General features: G+C 39.7%; 2 protein-coding genes across 2 annotated transcripts in view; one reads left to right on the top strand and one right to left on the bottom strand.

Annotated features, from left to right (window-relative positions):
- The window catches only part of FAM171B (family with sequence similarity 171 member B), a 52495-nt gene extending 50291 nt beyond the window's left edge, over positions 1-2204 (top strand). The window contains exon 8 of the mRNA XM_060780249.2: positions 45-2204. Coding sequence (XP_060636232.2) covers positions 45-1380 — 1336 coding nt within the window. The 3' untranslated portion in view covers positions 1381-2204. The remainder of the gene's footprint in view (positions 1-44) is intronic.
- A 7042-nt stretch (positions 2205-9246) lies between these two features.
- Positions 9247-23762, bottom strand: ZSWIM2 (zinc finger SWIM-type containing 2). The gene is made up of 9 exons (XM_060780261.2): positions 23555-23762; positions 19250-19326; positions 18888-18928; positions 17966-18179; positions 16711-16962; positions 14868-14952; positions 13943-14058; positions 13282-13435; positions 9247-10577 (listed from the first exon to the last, which is right to left on the bottom strand). The coding sequence occupies exons 1-9, from the start codon at positions 23714-23716 to the stop codon at positions 10092-10094; spliced, it is 1587 nt and encodes a 528-aa protein (XP_060636244.2). The 5' UTR covers positions 23717-23762; the 3' UTR covers positions 9247-10091.
- Positions 23763-25491: the final 1729 nt, after the last annotated feature.

Here is a 25491-nt window from a genome sequence, read left to right as displayed (position 1 = left end):
TTCAGCATTCTTTTTTTTCTTTTTTCCTTCCCTTCTTTCTTTAGGGATAAATGTCATTGGTCAAAAAAGAGAAGGAAAAACACCACTAAACTGGATATCTTAAGAAAGGATCAGACAACATCAACAAGTCACATGAACCACCTTGGGATTGCAAAGGTGTCACTGAAACCGGAGGCCAAAGCTCAGTTCTATTCTTCGAGAATAGCCTCTTACAGCCCCCAGAGAGGGACGTCAGCGGAAGGGGAAGAGAGGAGAGGCCATGATACTTGTAAAATCTACACCGAAGATGCTTCGTTCCAGTCCTCCGATAAGAATACCCTTCACAGGAGCACACCCCACTCCTTGGAACCCAACATGGCAGTGAGGCATTCACAGCCAGCCAGCCACACCAATGGAGGCATGTCACCCTCTGGAGACATGCAAGAACCAAACCTATATCTCCCAACCAATGGGGAAATGTATGGGATTTCGGTCCTCCCAGAACAGTTAGTGCATATTTACAGTCAGCCCATTGCCATTCTTCAAACGGCTGACCTTTTCCACACCCCAGAGCAGTTGCATGCCACCAAGTCAGCTACTTTGCCAAGAAAAGGACAATTAGTCTATAGTCCAATGATGGAGCCCCTGAGTCGGGAAGGCTACACTCAGACATTACCCAAAATGCCAGTGCATTCTCACCTACAGGTGCCAACTTCCAGCGATGAGACAGCTGCATTAGATAGGCAACAGGGCCTGTCTCCTCAGGCTGCAAATTGGGGACGTTACACAAATAGTTTGCTGGAGTCTGTTTCTGTCCCAGGTACACTAAATGAAGCTGTCGTAATGACTCCATTTTCATCAGAGCTTCAAGGAATATCTGAGCAAACCTTACTGGAACTATCGAAGGGGAAACCGTCTTCGCACCCGAGAGCATGGTTTGTGTCCCTGGATGGCAAACCAATAGCTCAAGTGAGGCACTCATTCATTGATCTCAAGAAGGGTAGGAAGACGGAGAGCAATGACACTAGCTTGGACTCTGGAGTGGATATGAATGAACATAATCTCAGTCGGAAACTGGAGCGAGAGAAAACATTCATTAAAAGCGTACAGCATTCCAAGGTCCTCTACCTGGAAGACTTGGATCTGAGTAGTAGTGAAAGTGGGACCACAGTTTGCACGCCGGAGGATCAGACAGTGAAGGATATGCCGGATGGAGGGAGTGATCCCGCTATAGGCCAGCAAGCAGAAGAGATCCCTGAGAAGAAGGACACCGTGGCAAAAGAGCGGGAGGCCAGCCCTCCTCCAGCCAAAAAGCGGGGAAGGATACCCGTGCCTAAGAGAGAGAGCAAAACCAATGTCTGGAAAAAGAGGGAGGAGAAGCCCCTGGTTCCAATAAACTAAAATGACACCTCCGTTCTTTTGACGTGTATGGTATGCTGTGAAATTTCCTCCACCCTCCACTTTCTGTTTATAAACTTGCAGCGTTCACTTTAAGAGGAGCAACCAGGATGGGAGAAAATACAATTTCTTACAAAGAGCAGAACCAATTTCACCTTCATAAAAACGTGGTAGGGAGTTTCTCGGAAACCAGCTCTTCTTGCTGTAAGCAGTAATTTTGAGCAGGACAGTTTTAAAAGAAAGCAAGATTATTTTCTGACATAAGGTCTATGGGCATCTTGTGTCTCCTGAAGAGTACATCCTCCCTTGCCTGCTCTGGAATTGGACATCTGGGAAAGAGGAAGCACTACTGAAGCTAGATTGCATTATCAAAGGGAAGAGCACATGGGATAGCAATTTGTCTGATATTTGTTATATATTTTTGGATGACTATGTCATGATGTGTAGCAAGATGGAAGCTGCCATTTTTCAGCCGAAAGGAACACTCTTCTTTGACACCTTGTATACTACTGTATCAGTTTCTGTGTATCGTTCAAGAGTAGGGGGGAAATCAGGGACTTGTTATGCAGATGACGTTATTAAATGTGCAGGTGTCTGCTTATCATGTGCTATTCCAGTGTGTATTGAGCCAAATTGCACTCCACTTTTCGGAGAAATCGATTTGCACTGATGCAATTGGGGCATATCTGGTCCTCCATGTCCAAGATACATATTATTGTAAATGTGGCCCAAAGGATGACGTTTTAGAAAAGATTTCCTCTGGAAACAATGCCCTGTACTACTTCATAGCCTTAAAAAGAAAAAGAATTATACTGAAGCAATTTGAATATGTGCCTCCTTTTTTTTTTTTTGCTCGCTTTGGCACTCGTCTTAAGTCCATTGTTGCTTATGAAATGTTCCATTGGAAAACTGTTGGACATAACTGTGATCTGAGTAAATGTAGCCATATCCAAATATTACTTTTTGCATGGCCGAATTGGCCTCATGAGGCTAATTTTATATTGTGCTATTTTCTAATCTTGTGTCAAGCCCATTGAAAGGGCAAAGTGAAGGTGAAGAATGGCCATAGCTCAGGAGTGAAGCTCATGAACTGCATGCAGAAGGCCCCATTTTGAGACCTTGTTAACTTCTGGAATGGCTTGGGAAGATTATGTCAAGGCATAGTAGACAGTGATAAGGGACACTGAAGTTTTTGGTCTGACTATATGTAGGGAATCGGGTTTGGGACAATGGATGGATTAATGGTCTGGATGACTGAAGTCATCTCCCTATGACTGGGTGTTCCTTATGGCATCGAATATGTCCTACAGAGAACTTGTTTTGAGTTTGTCTGGCATGTTCTGTCTTTGACACTACAGTCCTGAACACATTTCACTGGAAGCAGATTTCAGTGGAAGCTGCTTCTTCATCATGGTCCAAACAGATTAACTAGAGCAAACACAAGTCCTTCCTGCCTTTCGAGCCTGGTGTCGTGTCCTCTGCCCCACAACTTTGCAGTGTAGACTACAACGGTGTTAATCTGAATTGTGTAATGCTCAACTTCCCATATTTCAGATGGGATCTATTTTTGAAACATAGCTTAGAACAGCGGTCCTCAAACTTTTCAAACAGAGAGCCAGGTCACAGTCCCTCAAACTGTTGGAGGGCCAGATTATAATTTGGGGAAAAACAAAACAAAACAAAACATGAATGAATTAATTCCTATGCACACTGCACATATCTTATTTGTAGTGCAAAAAAACACTTAAAACAATACAATAATTATAATGAAGAACAATTTTAACAGATATAAACTTAATAGTATTTCAATGGGAAGTATGGGCCTTCTTTTGGCTGGTGAGATAGGATTGTTGTTGTTGTGTCCTTTCAGACTTAGGTTGACCCTGAGTGAGAGCCGGGTAAATGACCTTGGAGGGCCGTATCTGGCACTCGGGCCTTAGTTTGAAAACCTCTAGCTTGGAACAAGATTGTAGAATATATGGTGCACACTCAACATATCTGACTGTTAGCCAAGCTGTTCGGAGTTTATGGGAATCTGCAAGATTACAGTTTCCCGGCCTTGGCACCAAGCTTCATTGTCTCCTTTGGTGTCTTTCAAAAGTTGGAAAAGGACTCTAGGAAGACAGAAGGTGAAAGTAGTGAGTACAATTGTGAAAAATGCAGGGACTAAGAAATCCATATTCTATATGGCCACTTCTGCTACAAATGGAATAAAACCAAGTAAATGGGTTTCTTCTGAGCACACTCCTGCAAGCAAGATGGTACCTTCCTACAAATCATGGCAGACATGTTTCCCCAACTGGATTACCATCCACATTGTGTCCGTCTGTCTGCACACTGTGTGGGTCCTGACCTAATTTGTGCACTATGAAGATGTTCAGGGACTACTTATTGGCCCTTGGGTAAGCTGTGAGTCTGGCCTATAGGACAACAGCCATTCTTGAAGTTGAATTTATTGTAGAGTTGAAAACAGTTACCAAAAGAAAATGATTGCATGAGAAAATATATAGATGAAAGTCATAAAGGCATATCTTCAGGACTAAGTGTTCATTTTGTTATTGATGTCTTTGGCTAACAGAAAAAAATAGATATACCTAAGAAAAGTATTTTATTCTTACTGTAGAAACTGACATGCTGAATTTTTCACAGCATTTGAAATTTTGCAATTTAATTAAGATTTACTTTCTAAGTAAATCTTATTTAAACTGATGGTATTGATTCTACTCTCTGTTTTCAAAACAGTTACTTAAAATTAAGCTATATAGCAGGCTGGGCAAAGATTGTTACAGTAGAGTCTTGCTTATCCAACATAAACAGGCCAGCAGAACGTTGGATAAGCAAAAATGTTGGATAATAAGGAGGGATTAAGGAAAAGCCTATTAAACATCATATTACATTATGATTTTACAAATTAAACACGAAAACATCATGTTTTACAACAAATCAACAGAAAAAGCAATTCAATACACGGCAATGTTATGTAGTGTAAAGAAGCGCTAATCCCACTAGATGCCACCAAAAATTATGTGAGGAAGTATTAATCTTCTTTAATGTCACCAATATTCTGTGAGGAACCTTCTTTTAAATATCAATTAAGCTGCCACCAATATGTTTAGAGACGCTGGTTTATGTCTCTGTTTATCCTTAGTTGTGTTGTGAGGTGATTTTGGTAGTGTGGAATGCACCAAGCATAAAAGCAATGGAGGAGGCAGGTTTGAAACACAAAGAGAGCAAGTTTTATTGTTAACAGAACGTAATTGTTGCAGTTTTGAGAGTTTGAACTTGGCACAAGGCTTGATGTTACAAAATGGCTGGTTTGAGATACATTCAGCCTTCTGAATGTTACAAATCTACAAACTCCTTCTTTAGTGAAGTGCTTATACTATTTCAGAGTTCCCTATTGTGAATGTCCACACTGTTTGCCCTATACTCGGAACAAACCACTGATCACCAGTCTTTCCTTACTGGCGATCCTTAAAACCCCCTCTGTTAGATTCTTTAACCTAAGTAATCTAACAAGGTAACACCTTCAGCTCTCTTGCTGAAGAATATTCACAAATTCTAAGAACTGCTGAATTCTCACAGCTTCACAACCACAGAGCCCTAACTGACTCTCCTCTTCCCCGGGTCTCGTCCACCGGACTGGAGCTTAACTGCCACTTTCAAACCTTTTCCTCCTTAAGCTCCGCCCACCTCCTCTGAGGCTTTGTCTTGTCACCATGGCAACCTATCCCTCACAGCTAGGCCATGGCAATAAATGTAATACATAAATGCAGTTTAAATACAGTATAATAAACACTCTATAATAAACATTTCTCTACATGTAGTAATTACTGTATTTACGAATTTAGCACTAAAACATCGCAATGTATTGAAACAACTGTGGATCCGGGCGGGAGGCAGACTGCGTTGGATGATACAGAACATTGGATGAGCGAGACTCTACTGTCGTTTTATTCATTTGTAATCATTTGAAGGTTATAAGTCCATTTACCTGGGAGTTGGTCCCACTGAACTATCCTGCTTCTGAGTAAATAATATGCAGAGAGGTCACTGGTAATTACCATCATTTTAAAATTCCAAACTATTTTGTTATACTGTCAAAACAGAAACATAAAAATGAGGCACTGTGGTGTGTAGTCCCAAGTGTCCAGGATCCAAATGGTTGTCTCTTCATTTCTTTAGATAGTTCTGATAACCTTTTAGCTTACGTTTTTATTTTTAACTCAAAATTTGCTTTGTGTTTTGTGGGCGATATCAAGCAATCACTGAACATTTGCAAATATTTGAAATTTCTCTTCATAACCTATCTACTATTTAGGGCAGCTTAACAAAATTTCTGCACACATTTTCTGTTAGCCAAAAGAGTTTGTGATGAGACACTTGATTAGTATTTCTTGGCGGGAGGGTGTTTCATTTCTGGGATATTGCATGTAAGTAGTAATTAAAATTCAATTTACTGTTAACACAAAAAGCAGTTTTAAAACTACTTTTTCCCTTCCAATTGGAAACATTAAAGCACTATTCCTATGGGACTGCCTACTTACATGTGGTCTCTTAGGGATAAACTGGCGTGGAAGGCAGTGCTTTTGGAGATACCTATTTCTGTGCTTGAGTTATACCTATTCTACCGGATGAAAATTTTCTTTTAAGGTTTGGGGTAAACTCAGACAGCATTTGTTGACCGTGTAGAAAGAACAGATTTGTAACCTTTCTCTTATTTATTGAGTTTGATCCTACAGTGCTCGCATACCCCAAGACTTCTTGTTGAGCTGCGCAGATGTAGTTTATACATTTGCATGGTGATTCCATGCATAACTACGGAGCAGAGTTCGGAAAGTTATTTTCAAATATGTGTTGTTGAAGGATTTAATGGCCGAAATCACTGGGTTGCTGTGAGTTTTCTGAGCTGTATGGCTGTGTTCCAGAAGCATTCTCTTCTGACGTTTCGCCCACATCTATGTCAGGCATTCTCAGAGGTTGAGGAGTCTGTTAGAAATTAGGCAAGTGAGGTTTATATATCTGTGAAATATCCAGGGTGGGAGAAAGAACTCTTGTCTGCTCAAGGCAAGAGTGACTGTTGCAAATGTCCACCTTGATTAGCATTGAATAACCTTGCAGCTTCAATGCCTGGCTAATTGCTGCCTGGGGGTAAGTCTTCGTTGGGAGGTGTTAGCTGGTCCTGATAGATTTTTGTCCAGAGTTCTCCAGGCAGCAACCAGCCAGGCTTTGAAGCTGCAAGGCTAATTAAGGTGGCCAACTGCAACATTCACACCCGCCTCAAGCAGACAAAAAGCTTTTTTCTCCCACCCGGGACACTGTACAGATATAAGCCTCACTTGTTTAGTTTCCAGCGGACCCTTCAACCTCTGAGGATGCCTGCCATAGATGCGGGCAAAACGTCATGAAAGAATGCTTCTGGAACATGACCAGACAGCCCGGAAACCTCACAACAATCAATACTTTCAAAAATGCCTATTATGAAATGGTACTTAGAGCATGGTGGTCCCTCTGCTCAGAGGCATATGATTGTAGCATGTTGTCATAATCATTCATCTTAAAATTCTCCATGGCCTGCTGGGCAGTGACTTTAGTGGGTTACAGTATGAAGAACTGAACAAGATCAGTCTATGGAAGGGGCACCTTATGTCTGCATGAGATTTTTGATCCTATAGCTTTTCCTCTAGCTAGGAAGTTATTTTTGTTATTTCTTGTCTTTTACATACTCGTTTTCTACAAGTGTGGAGGATTTTTGGTTGTTTTTTTTTTTGTTTTTTTTTCCGGATATGTAACTGCAACCAAATGCAGCCTGCTGGTACAGTCGAGGAAGACCTTTATCATTTAATTGTTGATCATGCCGAAATGAGCTGTCTGTCACTCATTGACTTTGGAGAATGTAAAGACTGAAATTTCAGCCTCATACTAAGCAGTTTTGGGGTGATATATGGAAAACCGTGACTTAAATAAAGCTTAATGTTAGGATTGCAACCTTAGAAAATGATAGCTTTGCCTCCAGTTGTATGGCATTTTGAAATTGAGTTCAGTTGCACTCAGTGCATTTTAAACATTTGGAATACATAAATATTTTCCAAGCAAACTTGCATTGAAATCTTGCAGTTTTATATTTTTACAGATACTAAAGGGATTATTGATAGTAGGCAGCTGAAGCCATCCCAGAACTTTATATTCCATCATTTCAAAATCCATGTTTCTGAAATAATTCCAGTTGTTAAATTTTATACAAAATAGTTTTGCCAATTGACGTTTGAAGTAACTTTGCAGATTTGAAGGATTTGTCAACTGTTTGTATATTTCCCACTTGGTGACACACTATTCCTCAATGTAACTTTAAAGCACAAGTTTATGGTACATCAGCAAATACACAATCTTTGTAAAAAAATATTTTTACATGTTAGTGGTTGCATTCAGAAGTCTTTCTCTTCCACGCATGCCAACAGTGTAGTCCTATATATGTCTACTGAGAGGGAAACTGCCTTCAGTTCAATGGGACTTCCTTTCCACATAAGTGTATAGGACTATAGCCCAAAATCACAAATTGCCTAAGACCCCAGTGATAAAAGCTGTCGTTGGGATCTGGAATTGGATATTGCTGGAGCTGTTTTGCAAGCATTGAAAGCTGTTATATCTGGTAATATCTAGTGTTTTGAACCTCCAACTGCTTTGTACTTCAACTCCCAGAAGACTGCCAGTATGGCCAATAATGAGATCCTAGGACAGTGGTTTGCAACCTGTGGGTTCCCAGATGTTTTGGCCTTCAACTCCCAGAAATCCTAACAGCTGGTAAACTGGCTGGGATTTCTGGGAGTTGTAGGCCAAAACTCCTGGGGATCCATAGGTTGAGATCCACTATCCTAGGAGGTAAAATCCAAAACATAGTTGACAAAACATTGGTCTAGTACTACATAATGCAAACTGGATTGTTGTCAACAGGTCTAAGGAATACTTGGCCATTTAACATTCCCATGACTACATGATCCAGCTTCCATTGGCCCATGGTCTTCAGAGCTTGGAGGAGTTATTTTTCTGAGCAACGGTTCCATTTACTCCAACCAGCAGGAACACTGGCCAGTCTGAAAGCCAACCCCAAAGAGTAACCTTTTCAAAGCTCTGCTCCTTGTGGTCCTTCATTTCAACTGTTTCTGCTTGTAAGTACAAGTGTATATCCTCACAATGAGAAACCCTTGCTCTTCATACTAGTCGTTATGTGTTGTACTAGATATTACGGGAAGAACCGGAAGAATAAAACAAAGCTGCAGCTTTCAATATTAAGGCACACAATTCCTACTGATACTAGTTCCAGCCCAAGTGATCCCAAGTCAATACTTGTCAACACTTGTTAGAGTTAAGCTGTAAATATGGGTAACAGAGCACCCCACTGTTACACTTCAAATTCTGTTTTAATTTTCATTCCAGTTTTTTGAGATTTTGTAGCCCACACTTTTAACAAAAACGTTTCTACATTTTTCTATTCAGTCTGGGTAGCTTTTCATGTTTGTGTAACTACTACAGTACCAATGGATCTACTGCTATAGTGTTATTCTGAAAAAAAAATAAAGATGTTAAAAGAGCTCGTGAATATAATAAAAATAATATTAAAAACTGATTTGGGTTTTGTGGCTCCTGAATATTTTATTAGCAAATTTCTACATAGACATGAATGTACTTCATTGTACTTTCATTAGTACAGGTTGAGCATCCCTTACTCGGAAATCTGAAATCCTCCAAAATGCAAAATTGTCCATATACGAGGAGTATGTAGGTGGCTAAGGTAGGTTCAAATCAGTGATTTTATATCTCTTTAGAGAGTATATTTATTGACACAAACACATACAAATGTAAATATGTAAATTCAGTTCAGTGTGTATTTATTTTAAATGAACATGGCCCAATAATTGAATTGCAACAATAAATCAGCCACATATACAACAAAATAATCAATATGACAAGTTTGACTTCCTTTCCCAAGAACGTTCCCTAACATCTCTACTTACAGAATCCCTACAAGTTTGCACCAGAATCCCATTTGCCACAAGATAAGGGAATTAAAAATATTATTTTTCATTATGCAATTTCAAATTATTTATAAGAAGCTCCACACCTCTGCTTAAAAAATTCCAGTTATTCTCTATATTAATTAGTGAATGTATCCACAACACATCTTTTCTCATTATTGCTTAGTACAAGAGAATAGTCCTGAAATAATAGTTGTGGTGATAAATAGCACATAGGAGAACCTTTTTAAGAGAATGAATATGGGGGATACGTCCAGATCTAGTTCCCATTCACGAGCCGCTTCTATGTGAGATTTCAGAATTTTAAAAAAGATTAAACACCTGCACCTCTATCTGTTGAATCAAATTGGGAAACAACAGGAGCCACCTGAGTACATGATTTCCTATTTAGCTTAGGCTATGCACCGCAGAAGCAGGATAAGGGCAAACACACATCTTCAAGGTCCATTTTTCTAATAACTTTATGGCAAGTTAAATTTATATTTCAGACAAGCATCATGTAGCCTGACATAATTTTCTAAAAGATAAACTAAAAGCTGAAAATGAGTTAAAGGTACTAACAGATGGGCTTTTAAATGTTGATGAAAAAAAACTAGTACTGATCCTCCATACATTTACTCAAAAGTGTCTTCAGTCGAGTACTAGGGACTGACTCAAATAAATGTGTAAAACATCACAATATTAATGTAAATTCCCATTTATAGATAAACCTCTTAAATCACTGGCAACTGAGTTCTGTGTAGCAGCAGGTTTTGGAATAAGGGCCAAACCCTTAATGTATCTTGAAAACTTCAGATTTCTGGCCTTCTGAATGCTGTTCAGGTTGAGGTCAGAGTTTCTTGTAGGGGTGTAGCTGAACCCATTCACTGTTAAATTCTGATTCAAATCTATTTGGCTTTTTGTCTCTTTACAACATTCTTCAGGTCTAGTCTGAGTCTTCTCAAGGACATGACCAGGCTTCATTGGCCTGGAAAGCAATCCAGTGCCTGGGATGAAAAGTTCATGATCTGACTGCTTTGCAAGCTTAATCTCTCCTTCCGATGCTGACAAATTTACTTTATCTTTGGTTCGTTGGTTATCCCAGACTAATGGATTATAGACAATGTGTCCATCAATTGGGCAGGCATTTTCTTTAAACAACCAATTGTCAATGCATTTCCTGTGGAACTGAGGGAAAATATATATCAATAAGGGACAGCATCTCAGTATTTTTTAATTCTAAAGATGCTCATTTCTCCAATGAGTCAAGTCTTAATCAAGTCTTTTGGATATGAATCCCAACAAACTATTAGCAGAAAACAAGATTATCCTTTTACATTGTAAGACAATCAGGCCTAACATAAATGGTCTCACTGGAATAATGATAATCTGAATCTACTTATCTTAGGAGCATTAGGCCCCCTCACACTAATTTACTGTGGAAAATGCATTAGCTCAAATGGGATTGTAAATCAATACACATAAATAGCCATGGAGTTTTTAACTCTAATAAATCCCATGACTGAACTGATGCATTCCAAAATCTTTGGGTTTATAGACCAATTGCTTTCCTGTTACTTCCATCTTCAAAAAAAAAAATTCAAGAGTATATATTCTCAAAACGTAGCTGCATATTCTGATATGCACTATATATACAGCAGAACCTTAACCTAACAGCATCCCTACTTACGAGTTTTCTGAGATACGAGCCATTGCTCATTCAAATCTTGGCTTTGAAATACAAGCAGAGATCTGAGTTATGAGTTCCCTGAGCTGCCTTCACGAAGTGCTCCAGAGAGCATAAAAGGCTGCCACCACCCCTAATGCCATTTGAGGCATAAGTGGGAGGCAACCAGCATGCAGATACATAGGCAGCATCATCAGCCGCTCAGCACCACCATGCAACCTATGCTACATGCCTTTAGAGCTGCTCCTGGCTCATCAATCACAAGCGGATAGAGTGGTTTTCTCAACCCCCGCCAACATCTTCCCTGATCCTGAAGGTACATAACCTAATTTTTTAAAATGGTGTGGTTTTGTGGGGGCTGGAACAGATTAAAAACATTCAATATATTTCAATAGAGAAATCAGATTTGACATACAAGCAAATTGAATTACGACCTTGGTCACAGAATGAATTAAACTCATATGTTAAGGTATTAGTGTATGTACAAATTATGATTTAGAAGATAAGCCCTATTTGTACAAGTTTGGGCAGTGTTAAGTTACACTACTTTACAAATTAAAGACATAACTTAGAAAGTGATGCCTTGATTTAAGAGTTTAATTTGTTCCATGACTGAGCTCTTAACTCAAAACATTCTTATCTCAAAGCAAATTTCCACATTGGCATGTTATTAATCAGTTTTGGCCCCCTGACCCCTCCCCCCGCCATTTTGTGACTGTTTTTAAATAAGAAAATGTACTTTAAATAACAAATAATATATCAATGCACATTTACATGGAACAATAAAAAAGAAAAATCAACTTTAAAATGGTAGGAACACAAAGCGAAGAGGCAGAAGCATCATTTTCTTCATACTGTGCCCATTCCAGACTCCCCCTCTCTCTCCATCCCTCTCTCTTCATGAAGCCGAACATACCAGGAATAAAAAACACACAAAATCAACTAACCCAATGTTCCTCAAAGAAGACAAGACCAAAATGGACAGCAATTTTCCAAATCAAACAAGAGCAAGAGGCTGTTCCCTTGAAGCCCTAAAGCCCTGTAATCTTGCAGTGACGTTCCCTTTGGCATTCCCTCATAACTCAAAATGCTGCTCTTATGTCAAAGTGAAACCCCAGCTGAGTGAAAGCTCTTAACTCTAAATGCTCTTAGGTTGGGGCATTCTTAAGTAGAGGTTCCGCTGTACTTAAATTTGGCCATTGGTCTAGTACTAGTTAGTCTTAAAGGCCACTGAGGACTTTATTGTAGAAACTTCTTCCAATCATTGCTGCTTGATGCCGATTATTTTGCCTTTCACATGCTGCTAAAATGTGTTTTTAACAGGTATGAATGGTAGCAACCCATAGACAAGTTAAATATCCTTTTTCAGGCAGAAGTGAAAGCAAAATAGTTGAAAATGCAATGAAACAGGTTGTAATGTCCTGTGTTCCACTTCTGTGGGCTTCTGTGGTAACAAATACTACTGCGACCTACTAAAATTATATCAGCAAACCATTTTCTGGTACGGAAATTTTGTTCCTTAAAAGAGGAAAAATGAGGTAAGTAGCATAAGAGGCAATCCACCATTGAGTTAATCAGAATGTATGGACCTTGCATATCAGCAATCAGAATTCATTGTACATTGTACTTTACACAAGTAGTTTAATTTATATAGAGTCCCACTGAAAAGAAAGGTGGGATATCTACCTATCAATCAATCAAACTGAAATATTGTGCACACTAAAAGCTTCAACAACAACAAAAACCCTATTCTATAACAGCTGCAAGTTTTTAAATTGCAGCACACAGGCCTGTTGTTAATCATGAATTTGAAACTCATGCCCTGTGTTTTAATGTCTGTTCTGTATATTTTGATATGTTTTATAGACATATGTTTAAATAGGTTCCTTTTATAGAAATACATTTAATATGTGTATTTATAGATTTCTGACAAGGTTGGTGTGTTTTAACTGTGCTGTAACCAGTGTCATGAGCCATGAGGAGAAGTGGGTAAGAAATAATAATAATAATAATAATAATAATAATAATAATATATGACTTCATTTTTCAAAATCTGATCAAAGAATTGCATTAACTCACTAAACGTGATGAATGTGTGAACAGCCTCTTGAAAAGTATTGTTGCCAAGGTGACCAGGGATGGTCAGTACAAAGAGGAATCGGAAGAGAGCAGAAAGGCAGTTACCCAAACTGACATTTTACTTACCTTGTGGTTACATGGCAAAAATCTTGTAACTTGACCAAGGCAAAAGGCCTTCAAACAGAGTCTACATTGCAAACCTGGACCAAGTAAACTGCTACGTTTCCTAACCACCACAGTGGGCAATGCATTTATTATTTGTACTGGGGTGCAACTTAACCTGAAAAGCAAATGACAAGATCATACTGCATTAGTTAATCTGCCCTACTATCTGTCTTTGTTTGAATTTATATATAAGATTATGATTAAACCTGAATAAAAGTTCTGGAAATCAGAAGGTAATATTCATTAAGCATTTATTTATTTCACTTATACACCACTTTTCTCACCCCAGCAGGGGACTCAAAGCAGTTTCCAATATAATTATGGCAAAGTTTAATGTATTCTTTACACATTTTATGGTCTTAATTAGCATTAATCAAAAAAGGAGGGGAAGAAAAAAAGAAAGTATTTATTTTCTCTCTCCCCATCTTCTTTATTTTATATCAATCTGTGTGAATAACTGTATCACAGTGCTTAATTCAGTGATATCCCCCCCTAAACATTCCTTAAAATACTACATTTTCATTGAGATTAAAAGATATGAAATATAATTACCGATATTCCCCCATCTCAAGAATCACATCTTTTGATTAAAATGGACTCAAAAGCTCACACTACATCTTACTTTTCCTTGCCCTTTTCCTCTTTAGACATCTCCTTTGAATTAACACTCTGAAGATTTTCTTCTAATGCTGCTCGTTTTAGTGTAGGTTCAACTGGTTTCCATATTTGATTCCGTTTCTACAGAATGGGAAAGAAACAATGCAACATCTAAACCGCTGCTGAAATTGCTTGAAGACAGTTGTCAGCAAATGCTTTTTCAATCACAATTAAAATAGTTCTAATATGAAAAATTAAAAAAACCCTGTAAAATCTCCAAAGGATTAGGAAGAAAAAAGTAGGGCCCAACAGACATTGTCAAACTGCAGTTCCCACCAGACCTAGCCAGCATAAACCATGCTGTAGTTTACTGAGAGTTGCAGTCCAAACTCTGAAGAGTCATAAGCATCTCACAAAATAGAACAGAAAAGAATGGAACCACATGGATGGGTTGCTGTCAAAACATATAATAGCTCCAGAAGGTTCCGGTAACAAATATTCTCCATGATTTCTATGTGAGTCATAAAGATCATGAATAATATTTGTATGTATGTATTTATTGATAGATGGACAGACAGACAGAGAAAATGATATAGTCCCCATACAATTCACCAGAAATCATAGCCACTGGTCATGCTATCTGGAGGTTTCTGGAAGTTCTTCTCTAAAAAGTAACTTGGCCAAGCCCAGTTTATATGCAAAATTACTGATGAAGTGCTGCTGTGTTGAGAAAGGCTTAGTTTCTAGTACATTTAGGGATGCAGCCAGATTTTCTATGCTCTGGTTGCCTAGCACAATTTAGATAAATATCATTGATTTTTACGCCCTATAAATAATTCACATATGCCCATCTGATAGGATGAGTCAACAGATCCCTGTATTGATCTTTTCTTTCTTGACTCTTGGATTAAGATAAATGGAAAAGCTGCTAAGTGGCAATGATACTGTACCTCTCGAACAGCAAAAGTATGTGATGGATGACAAAAGCTGCTGAAACATCTGTCACACAAGTGGTATTCACTACACACACTACACCTTGAAACAAAATATAACAATGGTTAATTGCTGCAGTGACCAAAAACAACCACAGTAATGGGCCATCCAGTGTTTGACAGAACTTTGCTGCTGTCACTGCCACTGTTTGGTGTAAACACCATGGCAGTCAGGGACTGGTTTGAAGTAGAAATGCCATACAAATCTGCATTACATATTCACTGAGCAAGTGAGAAGAGTATACATTACTTTTTGAATGCTATCATTAAAACATTACACATTATTTTAAAAAGGATGTATATGAACTTTTCAGAACAATGGGATCCCATTTCCTATTATCTCAGCTCCCCGAAACAAAGAATTCTGAAAGCATATATTTCAGGATTCATTTAATAGCAACTCATCTATCATTGGAAACAAAGTTAGGCAGGCAAAATGAAGAGATATTGACTGGTATGGACTGCCAAGATTAAAAACTCAACACTCTAGCTTCAAAATACATTTTAGGGATGGTATCTTATGTAAAGTATTACAAGAGCATGAGCATGACTCTTGTAATGCTCGTGCATTACAAGAGGCTTGATTTATACACAGACAAAATCCCTTTCCACAACTAACACAAGGGGGAGTAATAGTCCTTCTCCTGACATTTTTAAATGTTTATTGTTATTCTTGATTGGGGAGGGTGGGATACTATTTAGCCTATTATCATTGTCTGTAACTCTCTATGGCCCCTTCCACAGAGCTGAATAAAATCCCACATTATTTGCTTTGAACTGGGATATATGGCAGTGTGGACTCAGATATTCCAGTTCAAAGCAGATATTATGGATTATTCTGCCTTGATATTCTGGTTATATGGCTGTGTGGAAGGGCCCTATATGTTTTAAAGGTGGGTTTTAAGGATTAAAACTAATTACTTTTCACTGTGAAAGAAAGCAGGTATTATCAATCAGAACATTAATTCTAAAACTTCTATATTTATATAAAAAGATTATTAAAGGAAGCATTTGCTATACAGGCTTCTATTATCCAAGCTCACAAGTAATTGAGGATGTCGTTATTTCTTTTAGTTAAGGAAGCTTTCTTTCTGTCGGCCCAATCATATAGATATTTATTTCCTAAGAGGCAAGTCCCCCAGTGTTTAAGTGGGGCTTACTTCCAAATGTATGGACTCCTATCTAAACTAAAACCATTAGAATTGCCCCGTTAATAATTTATCTAAAGATTGACCAGGCCATTGATTGACATGGAACAAGATTAATTCATCACAAAAACTGTATCTGAAAATATTACATTTCTTCATTCTGCAATCCCAAGGTCCCTGGCACAGTAAGCGTAGGATCCCGAGGAAGACAATCTGACCCTGAATGTATAAACCCTGGAAAGGACATTACAATGCTGGATTTCTCATCCTTGCCTCCTCAGAAAGGTCGTGGTCCTCATTAGAATTTCAAGATCAGAGAAAGGACTCGTGTTCAAACAAGCATGAGCTCTGACTCTAGATCTCTCTGAAACTGCTCATTTTAGGCTTAAGGATAATGAAAATATCAGATGATGATGATGATGATTGTCATTATTACCCCACTTTATTTTTCCTGAAGAAGACTTTAAATTGCTCAACATAAAAACATTAGCATACAATTTAAAATATACCAATATGCAAGCATTAAAACAGGATTAAATATAAACAGTATTTTTAAAATCCCAATTAAAAACCATTAAAACATATTCAGAGTTAAAAACTTTTGAGAACTATCAGTGAGGACATAAGGAAAAAAACTCTTTTAAAATGTTTACTTGTAGCAGTTGCCTTCAATGGGGCATATTCTGCAGTTATTGCAAGGGATTCCAAGATGTTTCTCAAGACGCGTTTTCTCAGCTATAGTCATATGTCTCTGGCAGTTTATGAATTCTTCTAAGATGAGTTTCAATGATGCAAAATTTTCCCTGCACAGAGGGCACTTCACCAAAGAATCTTTATCCAACAATTTTTGATGATCGCTCCAGATCTTCATGCAAACTATGTGTACGCTGTTGCCACAACCATATCTGTGGAAAATCATCAATTCTGCTCTTAGTTGTTCTCATGGAATTTCAAAACAAAATGCTCTGTAAAGCTATAAAAGTTGATGTCTATATCTAGTAGTCCAAAACCACAACAAGAAAAAACCCCATTTAACTTAAGGCTGCATCTCTTTAGCAATAAACTCTTGAGGAGTCCCTGTATGTTCATTCGTTGGAGGCTGGGCCTTACTTTACTATCTGGTTTGCTAAGTAATTAAGTTTTCCTTTCCTTGAGAGCCATCTAAATTAAACCTACTCTGAAACTAGAACTTAATGGTGGAGTTATGTCAGAGTTTGAACCAAAATACAAAAGGCATTGATACCAAGGACCATAATGGAACTGAGAACAGGAACGGGTGCATTATAGGATCACAATGGCTCTACCAAGTTGTTGTTGTTGCTATGTGCTTCAAATCCTTTTTGACTTATGGAGATCATATGGCGAACCTATCATAGAGTTTTCTTGGCAGAATTTGTTCAAAGGGGATTTGCCATTGCCTTCCTTTGAAGCCGAGTGTGTGTGACCTGTCCAAGGTCATCCAGTAAGTTTTCATGGCTGAATGGTGATGCAATCCCTGCTCTCCCACTGTCCTAGTCCAACATTCACAGTACGTTGACTCTCTGCCCTACCATATACCCTTCCCAATATATCTATATTTTCCCCAAAATACAAAATATCTAAACTTCTGTAAGACTACTAAAACATGCATCTCATAAGCTTTTAAAATTCTAACAAAACAGAACACTCTTCTTGTCCTAAATTTGTGCTATAAATAAGAGATTAAATGGCTCTAACACTATAGCTAAAGGCCAGTTTCTGGGTAGGTTTAATTTACATTAGATCTAGAAAGAAAGAAAAAAATCCTGGTTTATACATCACTGGAAGGTAAATTAAGCAGAAATAATCTCTATCAAGCTGTTAAAGTTGGGCAATTAATATTCTTTCTTCTTCCACTATTAACTGACTTTTATAAGAGAGGTAACTTACCTGCAATATGTGACAGGAAGCATTTTCTTGAGTAATGGCTCTTGGCAAATAGGGCATACATCCTCATTATCAATATCTTTTTGTTTAATGTACCCATAAGAATCTGTCTGCACCTCCTTAACGGAATCCACATTTTTGGGGGTTTGGGAAATCATTTGTGGATGCTGAAGCACATAGTTGATTTCTCTCTCCACAAGACCAACCTGTAAAGCATCTGCACAAAAATTCAAAACTGAAAATTTCTGATAACATCTCATTATATATAGCCTTCCACTGGTTTTTTTAAACTAAGTGATTCAGTTCATTTCCGCTCTTTAGGAAGCAAATCTAGACAACCACTGAGAACACGGCTATGGTTTGAGAAGGACAATATCCTATTATGGAAATATCATTTGTGATATATATGTCAAACCAATTACAAAAACAAGACTTCATGGAAATTAATGTCATAATTCTAGGGTAGGGAAAGAGCAGCCTGTGGTCTGCATTAAACTCTCAAGTCTCGTGCTGTGTCCTTTAAGAGTTCTCCAGGTCAACAGAATATATATTTTTTTTTAATTCTGTGGACTTTCTTTTTGTCCCTTTGGAGTATAGGCTCAATTAAGATCCAAAAGGGGCTTTTCCTCAAAAGGAAGTGATCTGGAAGAAAGCCTCTTCTGAACCTGACATGGCTTCTCATTCCTAGGGGCAAAGTTGGGGAGAATTGCTAGGGGCAAGCATTTCAGGGAGGCTATCATAATGGGTTCTATCTGCTAAGGACCCATTGAAGACCAATATGGCTCCCTAACCCATTGAAGTTGCCCATCCCTCTCATAAAATATTCCGAAGGTGACCCTATGAGGGAAAACTGTGGTATCCCATTAGCACATCATGTACTGAACCACAACATGGAAATAAAAATATGAAACTGCCTGGTACTGACATTCATGGTTTCTTGGAAGTTTGAATTTTTTCAACAATAACCTGAAAGTAAAACAGAAACGGGACAACAACTTAATTTAAATTTGAAAATCAGCAAATAAACTATTTTTTAACCTGACACTTTCCCATTTCTTTATTTACATCACACTGCCTTCTCTTCCCTTCCTCCATCTCCATAAATCATTGGATCCTCTTTCCTTCCCTAAGCCCCATGTGTCCCTCTATCCCCTGGGGCCACTTTGGCTCTTCTGTTCCGCTATTTAACTTTTTAAAAGAAACCCTAAAGAACTGTGTGACTGCAAGACTACAGGATAAAATAAACTGTATCAAATAAAATTGGCAAAGTAAAAAAAATCAGTTTACCAGCAGATATGTTTACAGAGGTCCTTCTCTTTCACAAATGTTAAGCAGCTGCATGAGTGCGGGTTCCCCAGGGAAACCTTTTATCAAAACAAAAGAAAGACATTAACTTTATTTGATGTTGTAAACTGGAATCAAAAGAATAATAAGATGTGCATGTAGTTAGATAGGTAAAAGTTTCCCCTGACATTAAGACTAGTCATGTCCAACTCTGGGGGTTGGTACTCATCTCCATTTTGAAGCCGAAGAGCTGGCGTTGTCCGTAGACACCTCCAAGGTCATGTGGCCCGCATGACTGCATGGAGTGCCATTACTTTCCCGCCACGGCGGTACCTATTGACCTACTCACATTTGCATATTTTGGAGCTGCTAGGTTGGCAGAAGCTGGGCCTGGCAGCAGGAACTCATCCCGCTCCCCTGATTCGAACCACCAGCCTTTCAGTCAGGGGTTCAGCAGCTCAGCGGTTTAACCTGCTGCGCCACCAGTGGACCTATGTAGTTAGAGTTGTCAATTAAACCTTTTCCATTATTCCTACAGGTGATTTATGCAATATTACTGTTTTTAAACATCCCCAGTTTAAAAACGATGCAAAAGATATAAGCCAAGGCTTTCCAGGTTCCCCTTCCAATGGAAGAGGGCCAATCTGTGACAAGGAGCCAAATATTTATACAATAGATAAATATATAGGACTGTGATTAAAATCTAATGTTTTTAAAGTGAGGTGCAATTAGCCTGTCCCAACTTTTGATTTATGCCAATTATTTATTACTATGTAGCCGAACATTTATCTAATTCTTGAAAAACTTCAAAAAGAGGCCTAAGCTCAAAATGCTGGAAAACCAGAAGATGACTCATGGAAAAAAATGAAATGCAATTTTTTACTTTATGAGCTCTTTGAGTCTGTTATATATTTGTACTTGAGAACATTGATTCATTACTAGAGATCATACATGGGATTTGTGGCTTTGCCTTCTTGTGGATATGGATGATGGAAGGATTGATATTTTACTCGAGGGGAACAGGATTCAGCAGCAGCTCTCTTAAGTGCGGTTGGTGGGGAAGATGGAGAGAGCCTTCTCTATGGTGGCCCCTCGGCTCTGGAATTCTCTTCCTAGGGAGATCAGACAGACCCCACTCTTTCCATTTTCTGCAATGAATTAAAAACTTGGTTGTTCTGTTGTGCCTTTGACTAGGCGGTTCACTTGAGAGTTATCCCGACCTTATCTAAGTTCCAGCACTTTAGTTGGGCCCTTTCCCGTACTTATGACGGTGATAGTATGATAGCTGGGTCCCACTGCCGCTAGCTTTATGCTGTCTCCGCAACGGCAGTTGTTTTTCAGGGAAGGGAACACGTGTCCAACCACATGGTCAAGAGAGGGGATGGAGTGAGAGCGGGCAGAGTGAGAGCTGGGGGGGGGGGCAAACTCGGGATGATAGTTCGTAATTGAATTAGAAAGAAGGATAGAAAGGGGGAGGGGAGAAATATGAGGAGTGGTGTGAAATGATTCTAATCCAGTTTATTCTGCACTTCCAGAGAATGGAGCAAGCTGTGAGTGTTTGGCAAGCATGTTGAATTTGTGCCCAAAGCCCTCCAGTTTGTGGACAGCGTGGATGTGGGCTGGGAACAACACTGAACCGTTTAATAATATTTTGAGTCATATTGGTGATTTCTATCCTGTTTAAGGTCTTCCCAAAGTGTTCCCCAAACTCTTCTTTATAATTTTTCATTAAAGAACTGTAACGTTCCTTCACTGTTATCTGTGTCCCCCGTGTTAAATTACTTCAGTGGTATCGCCGCACGCCTGCGTTACACAATCTCCATACTTGAAGCTGCGTTTCGGAGACAGCATAATACTAGTGGCAGGGGGACCCAGTTATCATACTATCACACTTATGACACTTTAATGGCCAAGGGCATTACCCTGATAATCCATTTATTTATTTATTTAGGGTATTTTTACCCCGCCCTTCCAGGGGCGGCTTAACCCATTACACAAAGTAAGCATTTGCAGTATAGTTGATTTTGCTCAGGGGGGCTCTTGAGGCGCTCTTGGGGGAAAATAGACCTTGACATATGCGAGTTGTAGTTACTGGGATGTATAGTTCACCCTCAATCAAAGAGCATTCCGAACTCCACCAATGATGGAATTGAACCAAATATGGCACACAGAACTCCCATGACGAACAGAAAATATGTATCAGTGATTGGTGGGGGGAATACTGTTTGCTTACCGTTGAAAATTACCTAGGGCCGCCTCTGCACCCTTCTCAACCACCTAGGGGGGACTCAGGATGGCTCTTCCAAGGAATTATTGAACTTACTCTGAGCCCAAACCCAGTTTCAAATTGGCCAGCCAGGGTATTGTTTTTATGATGTTAATTGATTTTAATGTTTTTATTATTTGTTGTTACAGATTGTTTTTACTGTGTCTGTTTTATTGTAATCCTTGGGCTTGTCCCTCTGTAAGCCGCCCCAAGTCCCTTCGGGGAGATGGAGGCAAGGTATAAAAAATAAGTTATTATTATTATTATTATTATTATTATTACAAACACAACAAGATTAGTTCACAGCAGACACTCTGTTAGCTGTTGTATTGGATCACACATCACACACTTCCCAAGTGTCTAGGACTGTGTGATGTATCGGCGAATAATGCATGCAGATCCCAGCTGGCAGATGGTAATTTTGTCAGTGCTGATTGTGTTTAAGTGCAGGCCAAGGTCTTTAGGCATTGCACTCAGTGTGTCGATCAGCATTGGGACCATCCTGACTGGTTTATGCAGTTCGATCTTTAAATCCTCATATCGTGTCAGCTTTTCCAGTTGTTTCTCTTCAATCCTGCAGTCACCTGGGATTGCAACATCGACAATCCATACTTTGTTGTTATTATTATTTCATCATATATTATTACTAGCTGTCCCCTGCCACACGTTGCTGTGGCCCAGTCTGGTGATCTGGAAAAGTAATGAGAAAGTATTGGTTTCTAATATATGTAATTTATTTATGCTTGTGGGTAAACAGTATTTCTTGCTGTTCCTTTGTCAGTGTTGATGTGGAGATTGTCTGGCTTGCCTACTCTGGAACATGCAACATATCATTGTAGGGGTCTCTTTCAAATCTATGATACTATAGATTGTGTGACTCATATATATCTCTCTATATCTATGGCTGGATGTCTCTTTGTCAGGAGGGCTTAGATTATGTTTTCTTGCCCTGGTGAAGGGAGTTGGACTGGATGGCCTTAAGTATTTTCTGTTGGTCGTGGGGGTTCTGTGTGGGAAGTTTGGCAAAATTCTGTTGTTGGTGGGGTTCAGAATGCTCTTTGATTGTAGGTGAACTATAAATCCCAGTAACTACATCTCCCAAATATCAAGGTCTATTTTCCCCAAACTCCATTTGTGTTCATATTTGGGCATATTGTGTATTTGTGCCAAGTTTGGTCCAGTTCCATCATTTTCCACAGTGCTCTCTGGGTGTAGGTGAACTACAACTTCCAAACTCAAGGTCAATGCCCACCAAACCCTTCCAGTATTTTCTCTTGGTCGTGGGAGTCCTGTGTACCACATTTGGTTCAATTCCATCATTGGTGGAGTTCAGAATGCTCTTTGATTGTAGGTGAACTATAAATCCCAGTAACTACATCTCCTAAATATCAAGGTCTATTTCCCCCAAACTCCATTTGTGTTCATATTTGGGCATATTGTATATTTGTGCCAAGTTTGGTCCAGTTCCATCATTGTCCACAGTGCTCTCTGGGTGTAGGTGAACTACAACTCCAAAACTCAAGGTTAATGCCCACCAAACCCTTCCAGTATTTTCTCTTGGTCATGGGAGTCCTGTGTACCACATTTGGTTCAATTCCATCATTGGTGGAGTTCAAAATACTCTGATTGTAGGTGAACTATAAATCCCAGCAACTGCAACTCCCAAATGACAAAATCATAATTTTTTGAGTGATGGTCACTCCTTGTGTTGTGAGACGTTTTGTTGCTAAATTTGGTGTGATTTCGTTCATTGGTTCTTTTGTTTTTAAGGTACTCATTATGCACAGAGTATTTATATATAGAGAGATTGTTGTTGTTATTATTATTATTACTATTATTATTAAACCCCTCTGAAGTAATCTTGCCAGGGAATGACAGGCCTGCCATGGGTGAGAAGGGGCGTGAAGGCACAGGAGAGGAGCTTCTCCACCTGGGCGGAAAGGAGGCGGGACAACAATCCCCAGCGCGTGCAGGCTGTCCTGAGGGAGCCAGAGTCCCGGATGTGGCTGCTCTCTCCCTTCGGTGGTCTCCTCTGGCCCTACCCTGTGCTCCGCGGTGGGCAGGCGCTCCTCCTCCCGCTCCTCCGCCTCTTGCAGGACGAAAGCCGTGGGCCCCAGCTCCCGCACGACCCGCATGGTGCCGCTCAGCGCCTGGTCCTGCCGCCAGCTGAGCCTTGAGCTGGCCGAGGAGCGCCGCCGCGACATGGCCGCCCTCCCGCTTTGAACGCGCAAACTGCCGGCGCCTTGGCCTTGCAGGCGCGCGGAGGGGGGGAGGGTTGCCATGGAGATAGGAGCAACGCCGCGCGCCCCTTCCAAGGTAGGCCTTCTATGTCCTCCCTCCTCCTACAACAAACTGACCGCGCGGAGGCGTCGAAACGGGTTCCCATGGAAACGGCGCACGTCTCCGTACGTCACGCATGCGCTCCGCGAAGGGGCGCGAGAGAGAGGCGAGAGTAGGAGCGAGCTTTCCTCAGGGCTCCTGTTATCTTCTAAACCAGGCATGGGCAAACTTCGGCCCTTCAAGTGTTTTGGACTACAACTCCCACAATTCCCAACAGTGAAATTTCTGTTCTTGGACTGCAGCTTCCATCAATCCTCAAGGATAGGATGGCCCAGGCTAATGGGATTTGCTATCCAACGATAGCAGGCCTCAGCTATTTCCAACAGACTTCTGAACAAACCTCTGAGGAAGCTTGCAGGCCAAATGTCGGGAGAAAATGCTATTACACAGCCCGAAAAAACTCACAGCAACTTTGGCCCCTTCCACACAGTTGAATAAAATCCCCACATTATCTGTTTTGAGCTGGAATATATGGCATCGTGGGCTCAGATAACCCAGTTCAAAGCAGATATTGTGGGATTTTCTGGGCATAAAAGCCTTATTCAACAATATTATACCTGTATTTCTGATTAACTTGTGTTGAGGGCCAGTACACAAATCGTTCTGTTTATGCACTGCCATCTTGTGGTTGCATCTGGGTGCTGCATACACACATGTCTTTTAAATTTTATTTTGAGGTTCAAGACCGAAAAGGGGTGGTTTTTTAAAAATTAAAAGCTGACCAGTATTTTAAGTTGGGCAATAAAGGTATATGGGTTGCTGCGAGTTTTCTGGGCTGTTTGGCTATGTGCCAGAAGCATTCTCTCCTGACGTTTCACCCACATCTATGGCAGGCATCCTCAGAGGTGAGGTCTGTTGGAAACTAGGGCACATGAGGTTTTATATATCTGGGGAATGTTCAGAGTGGGAGAAAAAAACCTCATGTCTGTATGAATGTTGCAATTTGGCACCTTGATTAGCATTTTTAGTAGCCTGCAGTTTAAAGGCCTGGCTGGTTGCTGCCTGGGGGAATCCTTTTTTGGGAGGTGTTAGCGGGCCCTGATTGATTCTTGTCTGGAATTCCCCTGCTTTTTGGCACAAAGGGTATATGTGCCAAGTTTGGTTCACATCCATCAAGACATATAGGAGCCTTTGAGGTACGTACAAACATGTGATACTTTCACTTATAGAGAGAGATTAAATGAGGATATCCGCTTTCAGTGTCACCCGGAAAGGTTAAAGGGGAACATAAATATGCATAAAACTGCATATACTAATGTATATGTTCAGGTGTAGCATTAGAACACATTATTATTAGGAGGTATTGTAAACAGAATTGAAATATGATGAGGAACACTGACAACGTCCCCTTCTACACTACCACATAATCCAGATTATCAAAGTAGATAATCCACATTATTTGCTTTGAAGTGGATTATATGAATCTACATTTGCCATATAGCCCAGTTCAAAGTATATAATCTAGATTTTATATGGGAGTGTAGAAAAGGGGGGCTACATTAAAATGGTTCCTGTAGCACCTTTGGCTTGTGTTCAATGAGCTTTTTTGTTCAGTGAGCTTTCTGATGTCTCCAGGTCTGTCTGTTTTAGATCAGGCCCAAAAGAGTGGTCCCACTGTGTGAGAATAAAATAATTGGAC

This window comes from Anolis sagrei, chromosome 1 (genome assembly GCF_037176765.1).
Source record: "Anolis sagrei isolate rAnoSag1 chromosome 1, rAnoSag1.mat, whole genome shotgun sequence".
NCBI classification, from domain to species: Eukaryota; Metazoa; Chordata; class Lepidosauria; order Squamata; family Dactyloidae; genus Anolis; species Anolis sagrei.
Note: the sequence above shows the minus strand (reverse complement) of the source record. Positions and strands in the feature narration are given on the sequence as shown.

Excerpts from the sequence above, each read along its gene's own strand:
- ZSWIM2 (XM_060780261.2), bottom strand. The coding sequence starts at position 23,716 with ATGTCGCGGCGGCGCTCCTCGGCCAGCTCAAGGCTCAGCTGGCGGCAG. Across the intron at positions 19,327-23,554 it reads TGCCCACCGCGGAGCACAGG|GTTTCCCTGGGGAACCCGCA; the intron begins GTAGGGCCAGAG and ends TTTTGATAAAAG. Across the intron at positions 18,929-19,249 it reads CTCTGTAAACATATCTGCTG|GTTATTGTTGAAAAAATTCA; the intron begins GTAAACTGATTT and ends TTTTACTTTCAG.